Source organism: Emys orbicularis, chromosome 9 (genome assembly GCF_028017835.1).
Source record: "Emys orbicularis isolate rEmyOrb1 chromosome 9, rEmyOrb1.hap1, whole genome shotgun sequence".
Classification (NCBI taxonomy): Eukaryota; Metazoa; Chordata; order Testudines; family Emydidae; genus Emys; species Emys orbicularis.
In genome coordinates, this window is record NC_088691.1 from 96,115,023 (window position 1) to 96,128,867 (window position 13,845).

The 13,845-nt window shown below is 42.0% G+C and overlaps 1 protein-coding gene across 1 annotated transcript in view; it reads left to right on the top strand.

Moving 5' to 3' along the window:
• The first annotated feature begins 2,862 nt into the window (after nt 1–2,862).
• MFN1 (mitofusin 1) overlaps nt 2,863–13,845 on the top strand; it is a 49,302-nt gene continuing 38,319 nt past the window's right edge. The window contains exons 1-5 of the mRNA XM_065410620.1: nt 2,863–2,929; nt 3,769–3,890; nt 5,195–5,330; nt 10,708–10,870; nt 11,811–11,935. Coding sequence (XP_065266692.1) covers nt 3,776–3,890; nt 5,195–5,330; nt 10,708–10,870; nt 11,811–11,935 — 539 coding nt within the window. The 5' untranslated portion in view covers nt 2,863–2,929; nt 3,769–3,775. The remainder of the gene's footprint in view (nt 2,930–3,768; nt 3,891–5,194; nt 5,331–10,707; nt 10,871–11,810; nt 11,936–13,845) is intronic.

Consider the following 13,845-nt stretch of genomic DNA (forward strand, 5'->3'; position numbering starts at 1 on the left):
TGATATCTTCAGATGCCTTTCTGGAAGATGTGCTTTATTCAGACAAGTTATCAGGTTCAGTACAGGCGTAACTGGGTGAAATGTAATGGCCTGTGATATATAGGTGATTAGATTAGGTCATCTAATTAATGATCTCTTCTTGCCTTAAACTCTATGAATAGTGTTACCAGCTCCCATAATTTCTTCAAGTAAAATGATTTCTTCTGGGGCTGGAGCCAATCTCCTGATGACACCAGAAGGTCCAGCCCTCTCCTGGAGTTCAGTTCTGCCTGTGGGAAGCCCCCTCTGTCTGTCTTCCCCAGTCCCCACTTGTCGGCCTCCTAGGGAAGTCAGGAAATATTTAGGAAGGGCAGCAGGGAGAGGGAGCAACTGACAACATTCTCAAAGGAATGGAGGGGGGAGGGAGCAGAAGGAACCCAATATCTCCAGGGCAGGGCACCTATATTCTCCTCTCTTTCCACCATGCTCTGCTCTCTCCTTTACTGCCTTCTCCATCTCTGCAGTGCCTGGCCTGGGAAGTGGGGAGGGCTGAAGAACTCCCTGGAGTTATGCACCCACTCCAAAGGCCTATGAAGGGAGAGAAGAGGATGCTTCTGCAGGCCTTGGGGGGTGGGGGGCAAGGTGAAAGAACCCTAGGTGCTGCATGAGGTGAGGCTGAGGTAGAATTTAAATGGGGGATTGCATAATTAATTGCTTGGCAGAGGGACTTGGGCGGGGGGAAGAGAGGCAGATTAATTAATCAGAATGTTTGGGAAGAAGCTGGAAGCTTTGCACTGTCAGGCAGCCAGCGAGTGCGAGAATTGCCTGGCTCAATACATTTGCAAAGATTGGCAACGCTGTCACATAAACTCAGGGTGTGCTGAGAGGGTTCAAAAAATCAAAAGACCTAAAATGACAATTTAAAAAAAAATTTTTTTTTTTTTTTTTTTTTTTTTGGAGTTTGATGAGTGTTGAACTTGTGGGGCTGGCAATACTGCAGTTATGCAGACAACTTATGGTCTAGAACAGAGGTTCTGAAACTGTGGTCTGTGGACCACCATTCAGGTGGTCCGCAGATAGTTCCCTCTAAGGTGTGCGCCGGGCAGCTGCATGTGAGGGAATGAAGGGCCACCCACCTAATTAGTGGAGCTGCGGAGGCGTGGCTCCACTAATTAGGGGCCTGGACCTTGGAGAAGACACACATGTAAGGTGAAGTGGTGGCCTTGGAGGGAATAAGGAGTAGGTGGGAGTGGGCAGTGGGGTGAGAAGAGGGGGTGGGGGGAATTTGGGATGTGCAGGGCTGTGGCAGCCAGAGAAAGAGGCGATTTTCCCCAGCCTCAGGGCTGTGGCGGTGAAGAGACCCCCTCTTCTTCCCAGCCCCATCTCGGGGGCTGTTGCGGCAGGGGAGAGAGGGCACATCCATCACATTAGAAAGGTAAGACTACTGATATTAAAATATGAGTTGTGTGCTTTTATTTGTAGGGGGGAAAAGTTAATTATTAAGGTTTTTTTATAGAGCGCTCTTATCCAAAGCGCTTTACAATAGTTAGCTAACGGTACAAATAACATTTGGCAAGATCATTACGTGGTCCGCCGAGCCCCTCAGCAATTTTCAAGTGGTCCATGGAAAAAAAAAAGTTTGAGAACCACTGGTCTAGAATCAAACACCGAGTCTTTTTGCGTGGGACTGAATGGCCTAACCTGGGCAACGTGTATGGCCTGCTGGGTCCAGCATGCAGTGATCACCCTGGATCTGGTCAGCAGCAGGTGGCTTGGTGTGCAGAGCCACGGCTGGGGGAGGGATGGAGCTGGGACCCTTCAGCCCCACACCCATCCTCTGTCATTGGAGTAGAGGTAGGGCTTCTGGCTGGGCAAGTCTGTTACACCCCTGGGGGAGAGCTAGGGGGCATGGGCAAGACTCTGCTGTGAGAAGGATGGAGTGACACAGCCCAGGGGATCGGTGGGTGTGGGGGAGGGTGAAAGGGGGGTTATGGTGCTAAAACCTCCTCCCCTGGGGGGAGTTAGGTGGGGGTGGGGTAACTAGCCTCCATTTTAAATAAAGAAGGGCGCCTCCATCTCCTTCTGTGACCCTTAGTAAAGATGGTGCTGAGGTCGAGAGTTCTGGCATGGGTTTTTCACGTGCCCTCAGTGAAGACAGCGGCTGCCTCCTCGCACGTATTACTCTTTCTAGCAGGCTGTTTGCCTTCAATAAAGATGGCGACTGCCTTCGGCGTCACTTCCGGTCGTCCTCAGCCGGCTGCCCTTGGTAAAGATGGCGGCCCTTGCCTACGGCGGGGGCACGCTGAGGGCAGAGGAAGCGGAAGTGATGTCCACCGCCGTCGCCCCCGCGCACGGGGTGAGGAGGAAGGAGGTGCGGCGGGCCCCCCAGCCGCAGCGGTTGCTGGGTAACGGGGGAGCGAGCGAACCTGGGGCGCTGTAAGTGGGCTTGAGGGAGCAGGAGATGGTAGGGACATGGGGCATCGCGACCTCCCCTCATGCCCCCGCGAGGCACTGAGCGGCTCTGGCCAGGCGCCAGGCCCCATGCGAACCGCCAGGGAGCCCCTGGGGGCTGCGCCTTAGGACACCCCCCAGCCAGTCAGTCACTTTCCTGTCGGGGGGCTTGGGAACCCTGCCCCCCGTCACCCACCTTTTTCTGCTCTCCCGGTACTGGGGTCGGCTGCGTCCGTGGCTCCCTGCCCCGGGCTCGTAGCCTGGTGTGACTCGCTCCTAGCCGAGCGCCCCTCTTTCGGGGCCAGCAGCGAGCGGATTATTCGTGCCCCGGCTTGTCCCGCTGTGCATTCCCCCTCCACGGGCAGACGGGAGAAGCTGGTTACTTACCCTGCTGTTTCTAGTCATTTTCATCAAGTGGCTGTCCTGCCCTTTGCACAGAGCAGCAAACCCTGCAGAGGAAAGTTTAAATCTACATAGCTGATAACAAAGCAGGAGAAACGTGAGTTTGAAGCTTTGTAAAACCTTTCTCCTTTGTTTTTGTCTTTTTTAAGTCCTAAAACGTCACTGTTGGTTTTTAAATTGTCTGACCCTGGCCCATTAAAGAGACAAGGTGAGAGTGAGGTAATATCAGTTATTGGCCCATGAATTAATTTATATTTTTGAGCGTAGGGAAGAAAGGAGCTGGGGAAATGTCTTGAAGATGTGGTCTGATTTTTTTCAGCTCTTTGCTCGTGCAGCTACGTTGCTGGGGGGAAAAGCGTACAAGTTCTTGCGTACATGCACCTAGGAGGCTAGATGGCTTGGTGACGAGATAGTGAGTCTTTCATTTGTAGGGCTCTAGCTACAAGGCCTCAGAACAAAGTTAAGGTACCGTATTTAAATGCAGTTCCAGCTAAACCTGTTTCTAGATAACCTGGTCACTGAGGATGGAACCAAACCAGGTGTTTAAAAAAGTGTGTTCCAGCTGACATCCTGAAATAATTTGTTGAGCTGACTAAATATGCCATACCAAACCAAATCTAATAACTTCTTTCTGGTATGTATGTAAATAAGCTTTTATGTAAACAAATAAAGTAGATGAATCTATGTATTTGTAGGACAGGAGAGAAGATATTTTAGAAATCATAATTTTCTCTCTCTTCGTAATCTGCTATTTCTATTGCTGCTAGATTAGAAAGCCTAAAGAACAGTAAAACCAAATTCAACTAACAGCAGAGTTGATGTATTTATTTTTAAAACTTACGTTTCAATTACTTTCATTGAGAGGGAACTTGATGTGTTTCCTACTTGTAATTTCTAGAGAGATTCTCAGTCATTTGTACATAATTTCTCTTACAGTTGCGTAATGGCAGAAACTACTGCCTCCCCCCTGAAACACTTTGTGCTGGCTAAAAAGACAATTACTACTATCTTTAACCAATTGCTGGACTATGTCACTGAAGGAGCAAGTTTTGTTGAAGGTTAGTTTTCATCTTTGGGGCAGGGACCTTGCGTCTTTGTACTTGTATAGAAATTAGCACAATGCATCCCTGCTCCTTATCGGGTCTTCGGGTACTATGGTAACACATACATTAATTGTAATCATACATTCTTCAATGCCAGAGTCTTAGGATATATACAGGTATTGTAAGGGGAGGTGGTATGGTGCAGCGAGTTGGGAAACCTAGAATTTATTCTCTGCTCAGCTTGATTTGTTGTATAATCTTGGGAAAGTCACTTAAACCTACACTTTCAAACTTGGATGCCTAAAGATGCACCTAAATAAAAGTTGATTTTCAGAATTGCTAAGCACCTTTGGCTTCCATTGACTTTAATGAAACTACTTGTGCTAGCCAACACTAAGGGTATGTCATCACTGTAGAGTTAATCTGGGTTTTTACTCAAGTGTTTCCCCTAACCTCCCGTCTGTTCCCATCTACGAACCTCTGAGCAGAGTTTGGTGGTGATTTCAGTCCAGGATAGCTGGCTGTTCTGGGGCTATAGGCAAAAGCCAGAGTGAGCCTTTCACTCGGGCTGGTATCCAGTCAGTTGGCAGTGAGGATGCATGCTAAACCACTTGAAGTGCTGATAGTCTTCCAGGGCTGTAACAGTTTCCCCCCTTATGCCCAGAAAGAGAAACAAGTTCTCCCACAATTCACTGGGAAAGAATCATTGCACAGCTCAACCTGCTGCAGAACAAAGAACTATGGGATATGCCCCCCAAAAGTCCTAGCAACACATAGGAGTGCGTGTAGCACCAGTGTGGACCCAGTAACTCAAGGGTGGCTACTCACAATTGGGCTGGGCTAGGCTATTCTGAGTGCCAAGCACCCAAGTTAACTCTGCAGTGAAGACGTGCTCTAAAATCAATAGTGTTTATGGAATGGGGTTGATTCCTCCTCATCCCCCGCCCCCTCCCCACCTGAAGGAGAGGGGATGACAAGGAATGGTCAAAAAAGCAGGAGACAGGTGATACCAATGACTTAGCAAATTTAGTCCATTGTGTTGCTGTGGCTTATTCCAATTCCAAAATTCTTATGTTTTAGTTAAGAGATAGTAGATTTAAAATTCTACAGATATACTGTAGGTGTATGACATGCAGTTAGCAACTTTGTGTTTTACTAATGCCTGTCTCAACCTGTTAAATGACCATGACTAATATCAGAGTTTGTAGATAGCTCTTTGATGGCATATATTAAATAACATAGTGTTGATCCACAGCTAATGCCTTAGAACATAAATTGGTCTCATGATTTCTTTTGTAATAATCTTTTCTTATGTATAGCAACATATAGGAACCCAGAACTTGAATATGTAGCAACTAAAGAAGAACTGGTGAAAATACAGGCATATAAAAACAAATTGGCAGACATCGGTGAGGTGCTTTCACGGAGACACATGAAAGTTGCATTTTTTGGCAGGTAATGAACTTAATTACCAAAATAAATTGGATTTTCTATTTCAAGGTTTAGTGTTTATCTCTTCAAGTTATATGCACTTGGATTTTGCATAACACCTTGTAATGATTTGTTCCCAATATAATCACAAAAATGTAGGACTGGAAGGAACCTTGATAGGTCATCTAGTGAGTCCCCTGCACTGAGGCAGGACTAAGTAATAACTAGATCATCCCTGACATCTGTTTGTCTAACTTATTCTTAAAAACCTCAAGTGACACAGATTCCACAACTTCCCTAGGTAATTTTGTTCCACTGCTTAACTACCTTTACAGTTAGGAATTTTTTTTCCTGATGTCTAACCTAAATCTCCTTATTGCAAGTTAAGCCCATTACTTCTTGTCCTGTCCTTATTGGGTAAGGAGAACAATTTATCACCCACCTCTTTTTATAACATACTGGAAGACTGTTATCATGTTCCCCCCCTCCTTCTTCTCTTCTCCAGATTAAACTCGTTTTGTTTTTTCAATCTTTCCTTGTAGATCTTGTTTTCTAGACCTTTAATCATTTTTATTGCTCTTCTCTGGACTTTCTCTTATTTGTTCACATCTTTCCTGAAGTGTGGAGCCCAGAACTGGATACAGTGAGGCCTTCTAAGTGCTAAGCAGAGTGAAAGAATTACTTCTCATGTCTTGCTTTTAACAATCCTGCTAACACATCCCAAAATGATGTTTGCTTTTTTGGCCATAGTAGTATATTCTTGACTCATTTAGTTTGTGATCCAATATAACCCCTAGATCCTTTTCTGCAGTACTCCTTCCTAGGCTCTCATTTCCCATTTTGTATTTGTACAATTGAATGTTCCTTCCTAAGTGTAGCACTTTGCATTTGTCCTTATTGAATTTCATCCTATTTACTTCAGACCATTTTTTCCAGTTTGGGACGAATTCTAATCCTGTCCTCCACAGCACTTGCAACCTCTCTAAGCTTGATATCGTCTGCAGATTTTATAAATGTACTCCCTATGCTGTTATCCAAATCATTTTATGACGATATTGAATAGAACGGGACTTAGGACAGATCCTTGTGAGATCCCACTCGATATGCCTTTCTAGCTTGACTGTGAACCATTTATAACTACTCTGAGTATAGTTTTCCAGCCAATTGTGCACCCACCTTATAGTAGTTCCTCTAGGCCAGTGGGTCTCTCAACAAATTTTTTGGTGGCCTCAGAGTGCGGCCACCAACTCTTGCTGGTGGCCGCGCTGACAATTTTTCCTAAAATATTTAATTAACTTTAGGGAAAACAAATAAATATGCACATATACATGTCCAAATATTGTAATTTATTTATGTAGGGTTTTTTCAGACTCAGTAATAAAAATAATTTATAGTTGTCTTTATTCTTTACAGGACCTAAACAGACTAGAAACACAAATAAGGCACTTTGCATGTTCTTGTCTTTTGTTGTTGTTTCTTTTGCTTTTTTTGGTTGCGCTCCCCGCCCCTCCCCCCCAAGACTTGCTAGCTAGTAAATCTTCTGCTGTGAAAAGTGATGTTTGTTAATATCACTTTTCACAGCAAATTTACTCAGCCTCAGTAAGCCCTGGGACAAACTAAGCCCTGGATGGGGAGGTGGGCAGGGAGGCAGTGGGGTCCAGGGATGATGGCAGGGGTAGTGAGCCTGGGGCCGGAGCCTGGAACCAGAGCCTGCCACCGTCTGGACGGAGCCCAAAGCCCCGTGGCCGAAGCCTGCCTCCCCTACCCCGGGAAAGTGGGGAATTCACCAGTTGCCTGCACCTCCAGCGTTTGTGTCTCTGGAAGGGGGCAGGGCCCAACCGCTGCTGGCAGCCCTCTGAGAGGGTCCACTGCTTTGTATCCCTCCCTCCCCCCCAATCACAGACCAGATGGCTGTGGCCGCAAGAAAAGGCCCTGGTGGCCGCATTTGAGAAACACTGCTCTAGGCTATATTGTTTGTTTATGAGACGGTCATGTGAAACAGTATCAAAGGACTTACTAAAATTGAGAGATATCACATCTACTGCTTTCCCCCATCCACAAAGCTTGTTACCCTGTCAAGGCAGGATATTCAGTTGGTTTGATATTTGTTCTTGACAAATCCTTGTTGACTGTTACTTAACATCTTCTAGGTGCTTACAAATTGATTGTTTAATTATTTGCTCCATTATCTTTCTGGGTACCAAAGTTAAGTTGACTATCTATAATTCTCTGGGCTGTCCTTGGTCCCCTTTTTATAGATAGGTACTATGTTTGCCCTTTCCTGTCCTCCATGAGTTCTCAAAGATAATTGCTAATGGCTCCAAGATCTCCTCAGCCAGTTCCTTAAGTGTTCTAGAATGTATTTCATCAGGTCCTGCCAATTTGAAGACATCTAACTCGTCTAAGGACACGTCTACACTAGAGACCTTGCAGCGGCACAGCTCCTTTTGACGTAATTAAACCACCCCCATTGAGTGGCATAGCGATGTTGTCGGGAGTGAGTCTCCTGCCGACATAGCGCTGTCCACACGGAAGCTTCTGGTAGTGTCACTTATGTCGCTCAGAGGGGTGGGTTTGTTTCACACCCCCAAGTGACATAAGTTATACCGACAAAAGTGCTAGTGTAGACATAGCCTAAGTAATTCTTAACTTGTTGTTTCCCTATTATAGCTTCAGATCCTATCCCATTTACATTGATAGTCACTATGTTAGTAGTCCGATTGGTTCTAACCTTTTTGGTGAAAACTAAAACAAAAAAGGCATTTAACATAGGCATTAATGTTGTATAAAGACACCTTCACACTTGTCTATTCGCTGTTGAATCTTCCTTTGATGCCATCCTGCTCTATAACTGCAGCTTAATTACGTTCATAATGTCACATGCTTTCCACTGACAAAATTCAATGGAATGATTAATTATTTCCATGAAACTTTTCATAGTGTGATTCTCTGTGTAGCGCCATTGTTTAACTGAAGAGTATCTTTGAGATTGCCAGCATCCTCTTACCACAGTTTTGCTTTAACTTTGTGGTGTTCTTGTTTGTTTAATTTCCTCACACTTTTAAGGATTCTGGTTTGTGTTGAAGGTTGATGACCCTGAAAAACAAAGAAATGTTTGATTGCCTGTGTTTCTGTACACAAGCAACTGAGAGAAACCAGTAGAAAACGGGCAGATATTTTTAAAATAAAGTTTCTAGCTAGTGGAAAGACTAGCTAGTGTGAAGTTAGTCATGATTATTTGTTATAACACTAACTGTGCTATGTGATTTACAAACAAGTATGACTATTTAAAGTTACTTAGGGTCATGTGAAATTCATAGTTAACTCTCACTTAATTTGGAAGAATGCTGGTTACAAATCTTGGTTGCAGAACATCTTCCCCATTTAGGTAACATTCCCAAAATATTGGAAGAAAATGCTCTTTTAGTACTCTTCTCCTGTTCTAAAAATAACATTTTCAAGTGTTGGGAAATACTTAATGAGCAGTTAGTGATCATCTGAATTTGACTTTTTTAATACATACTGCAGTAGGCAGGTAACTGCAACAACAGGCTCGATACGTGTTGCAATTGAAATAGTTCAGTTCCTCAATTTAACATACTGAGGAAAATATTAAACGTTATTTTAAGGGATACTTTCAGGTATTTAAGTACAAATGTTGGTTATGTGTTGGTAGGGGTTGGGGGGGGTTGAAAAACTTAATATTAATAGAAAAGTTGTAATGACTTTTTAAAAAAACTTTCACTGAAAATTTTATTTGGATTGAAGCATTCCCATTCAATGTTTGTAAGCCAAATTTTGCCGCTTCATGTTAGTGCACGACTACTAGAAACTGGATCTGAGCAGAGATGAAGATGAAGTTCATAAGACTTATTTTCACTGTATGCTGTGAGTGAAATGTAGAATAGTAAGTCGCTATAAATGGTGAAGAGCAATCTTAAGGTCCTGATTCCTGCAGATGCTTTGCTTTGTTTACATGAGTAGTTCTTCTGAAGCAAATGGGACTTACTCATGGGTAAAATGAAGCATATGTGTAAGACTTTCTGGAATTCAGTCTTACCTGCATTTGGAATACTTAACTGACCAGGTAGAAAAAAATAGCTTTTTCAAGGTATTGAAATTTCACAGAATTACAACTTGAAGAAATATATAGGTACGGTGCCTGACAGAAAGTTGCCATTGCAAAGGGCTGGAGCGGTTACAGCATGGGGAGTGACAAGCTGGTTAAAATTTGACTTTAGTGCTGTATTTTGAATGAATTCTGTAAATGTTGGCAAATAGGCGTGTTCGAATAAATTTTCAGACTACTGTCTATTGCATGTTAAACCACTCTTTAAGGCATGATATCTAAAAGAAACTGATTAGCTTGAGTGTCTACACAGGTTTCCTTCTGTTGCTTGATAGTTAAGCCCCAAATCCTTATGCGTGATGAGTGGAAGGCTAGTGTAAAGTAGGACATAGCTGAGAATGCGTTTTGAATCCCTTCAGTGTACTGAGTTAACAAACAGACCTGTTAGCCAAGTTAACTAAATGTCTGTGTTATGTCTTTCATCCAAAATAAGGTTAGAGCTAAATTCTATCGTCTAACAAAGAGGAATTTTGTATTAAAATAAACTGGAATTACTGTTAGAGAAATGCATTTTACAATTTAAAAAAGAAAAGACGAGTTAGATCTTCCACATTTTATTGTGGAAGCCATCCTCCAGTTGAGACGGTTATCTTACATTAAAGAGATCTGAGTGGTCATATTTGACTGTAAGACTTTACCTTGGAATGAAAATTGTTTTTGAAAAGTAGCTGAATTTATTATTTTTATCAAGTTATTTGTATTAGGGTAGTGCCTGGACGTTTCAGTCAGGATTAGGGTGCCATTGTGATAGGCACACAACAAACACAGAATAAAAGGCGGTCTCCGTTTTGACGTCTAGGGCCAGGATTACACTAAAACTTTTGCTGGTATAGTAATGTTGGTTAAGGTTGTGACTTTTTGTGTGGTGTTGGGGGATGTCTTTTTTTTTTTCTGACAAAAGTCCTACTGTAGATTCAGTTATACTAAAATAGAAGTGCTTTTGCCAATGTAGTTTATTTTGTCTGCCACACCAGTATACGCTATACTGTCAAAAGGGCTTTTTTGTTGGTATAAGCTATATCTACACTAGGAGGGTTTGCCAGTATACCTATACTGGGAAACTTTTTTTTCTTTTTTTTTTTTCTTTTCGTGTAGACCTGTCCTTAGGCCCTATTCCTGCAAGCTGTTCTGGATGGACACAAGGGTATGCCATGAGGAACAACTTGAAGAATCTGGGCCTAATTAAGTAGGGAGAATACAATCTAAAGCAAAGGTGCGTTTGGTTTTCTGTATGCCTTGCTTTAAATACTTTTATATTCTCTCTTCCTCTAGAACAAGCAGTGGAAAGAGTTCTGTCATTAATGCAATGTTGTGGGATAAGGTCCTTCCTAGTGGGATTGGTCACACAACGAATTGCTTTCTCAGTGTAGAAGGAACAGATGGTGATAAGGCTTATCTCATGACTGAAGGATCAGATGAAAAGAAGAGTGTCAAGGTATAGTTTTTTCAATGGTTAAGAAGCAGGTGCTTGGAAACCTAGTATTAAAAGGACCATTTTGTTAGGTGCAATATTTAACACTTACCATTTTTAAGTATGGGGAACATAAACCAAATTTATTTAGTATTTCAAAGTCATTCTTCCAGCACTGAAATAACAAAATAAAACTAAAACAAAGTCCATAGCACTTTCTTAGGCCTTGCGTGTAAACAGCTCATTTGTACCTTACTCTGTCGAATGGTTGTGTATGTAGGACCACCACTAAGTTCTATAACTTCTTTTCAAAGCTCTGGAAGGCTCACGTTTGAAAAATACACATGGACCATTTTCTTCCAAAAACTTACAATGTAAATTCTGAAAAAATATGCCTCTGGTTTACTTTTTAAACATTTTGCGTACTTAAACATTTATTTTGATTTGTTAAACCCGTGTTAAAGGATGATGAAGAGCTAATTATAATCTCACCTTGAGTTCCCATACTTCAGTTATTATCAACTGTTTGTTTTGTTTTGTTTTTTTAAACCAGTCTGACTTGTTCGGCATGAGGTTCAGAAATGCTCATTTTAATCCATAAAGTGTATTTAAAATAATTACCCTTTATATACAGTGAGAGGTAGTGTGCTGGCCTCGTAGCATTTGAAGAAGTACATTAACACTCAGTGGTAACCCTCCAGCCATATAAGGAATACCACCACTCCAAAGAGAGTCCTGTCTTTTTCTCAAAGTGTAGAAAAATGATTGTTTAGACACTAAGGGATGTTAAGGGCCCTGGATGGAAAGAAGGCATTTGAAAAAATGATTGACAGTATTTAAGCTATAAGTTGAAACCTTTTATCAATGATCTATTCAAAAAGTCTTGGCTTTAGTTTTATTTTTTTAAGGCTGTTATTGCAGACCTAAGTATCTTTCTTTTTCTGATGCTTTGCATTCTTCACAGACTGTTAATCAACTTGCCCATGCGCTTCATATGGATAAAGATTTGGAAGCTGGCTGTCTTGTCCATGTCTTTTGGCCCAAGGCAAAGTGTGCTCTCCTGAGAGATGACTTGGTTTTGGTGGACAGGTATAAGTATTATTTTATTAAACCAGTTATCTAAAGAGTCTTCCGCATTATCTGATCCACACTAATTTTGTTAACCTAAGTTAAATGTATTGTTGATTTAATGTTGTGGTTTTTAGATATGTCATAAATAAGTTAACAAGAACAATTTTAAGTGCTTGAAGTTTGTTCCTTTGTGTAGACACTCTGGTCTGTCCTCATCAAACCACTGTACATATTTTGGCCGAGCCACAGTTGGAACGAGAGTGTGTCCCATCATTGAGCTCAGAAGGTCTCTAGTTTTTGGCTGAGTTAAGCTTATACTTTAAAAAACAAACTAATATGGTGATACAGTTAAGGTCATCCTACCAACTGTAACTCTTTCCCTGTCCCCCAGGAGCCTGGTTATCCTGTGAACCCCTCATGCTTATGTAAAATATAGACAATCTGGACTTTTGATGGAAAAGATTTTTGATAAGGACTTCAGTGCTGAGATAATACAGAGATGGCATTCTAGAAATGCCTAAAAAAGAGACTTTTTGAAGGCCCCAGCCTGTGGCTGTGGAGCTGTTAAATTCACATTATGTGGCTTATTTGTGGAATCAAAGAATTCTGGACTGTATTGTCTGTTTTTCTATAAACATGTTGAATACATAAGGATTCCCCTGCCATCCTGGATATAAACTACCTATTTATTTTTTTTTCACCTCTTAAGTGGTACATAGAAACTACAATATGGTTTTGCTCTGATGAGGGATTTTGTAACAAAGGCACTTCATTACTCAGCAGCTGACAACTTGTCTCCACTTGAAATGCTACAGCAACACAGCTGCAGTGGTAACAGGTTCTCCCATTGGCGTAGGTAATCCACCTCCCTGAGAGGTGGTAGATAGGTCAATGCAAAAATTCTTCTGTCAGCCAAGCACTGTCTACACTGGGGATTAGGTCAGTTTAACTATGTTGTTTAGGAGTGTGGATTTTTCACGCCTCCCACCCCCCACAGTGACACAGCTGGGTTGACCTAACTTTTCAGTACAGGCCAGGCTTGAGTGTATTCAGAGTACACATTGCTCACTACCCATGGGGGGGGGGTGGGAAAGTACTACTACTGATTATTGTGCTTCTGATCTTATATCCTTGAAATCAGAGGGAGCATTGTTGTTTTCTTCCTCGAATGCCGGATCTGTCCACGTGTAAGCAATATAGAGCAACCCAGTTGGCAGAGTGAGCTGGCTTCTGTTTTTCTTGCACATCATCAACGGAATTGTAATTAAGTGGCACACTGGGAGTACACAGTGGTCTCTGAGGACACAATTTGAAGACAATAGGGTTGCATGGGGTAATTTAGGTTATGATTGCCTATCAGAATCCTTGTTGCTAGTGAGGAAGTCTGAGAAGGAGAACTTAGTTTGTTTCTCAGATTCCAGATTGAATTTGCAAAGCTTCTGGGGGTGGGTGGAGAATCTTTTTATTAGTAAATTGAGCAAATTTGAATGGGAAATGATTGAGAGATAACAAACAAGGGACTTCACAATGCTATTTCCAGTTACATTGTACAGTAGAATTGTGCTTTAAGTATTCTTCCTTTTTAAGAAACTGCTAGAAATTGACTATCTCAACTTGTGTTTAATGAAGGTTTTTGCCTGGGAACTTTTTTAGGTTTTTTTTTTTTTTTTCTTCTTCTTCTCTGCAGAGTAGAAGGAATGCTTACCTCCAAGTCGTTATGGCATTTGCAAGCTACAAAGAGATTCCAGAACTTGGAAGTGTAGCTGGTTGAAAAAGTGGAAAAATATTTAGCAAAAAACAGGCTCTATTTTTTTGGTTGAAATCTGAAATATCAACAATTTTTGTTGTTGAAACTTTGGAATTTTCCACCAGTACTATAACAGTTTGAAAAATTTGTCACATTTTATGTGGGGGAGAAATTTAGGGGG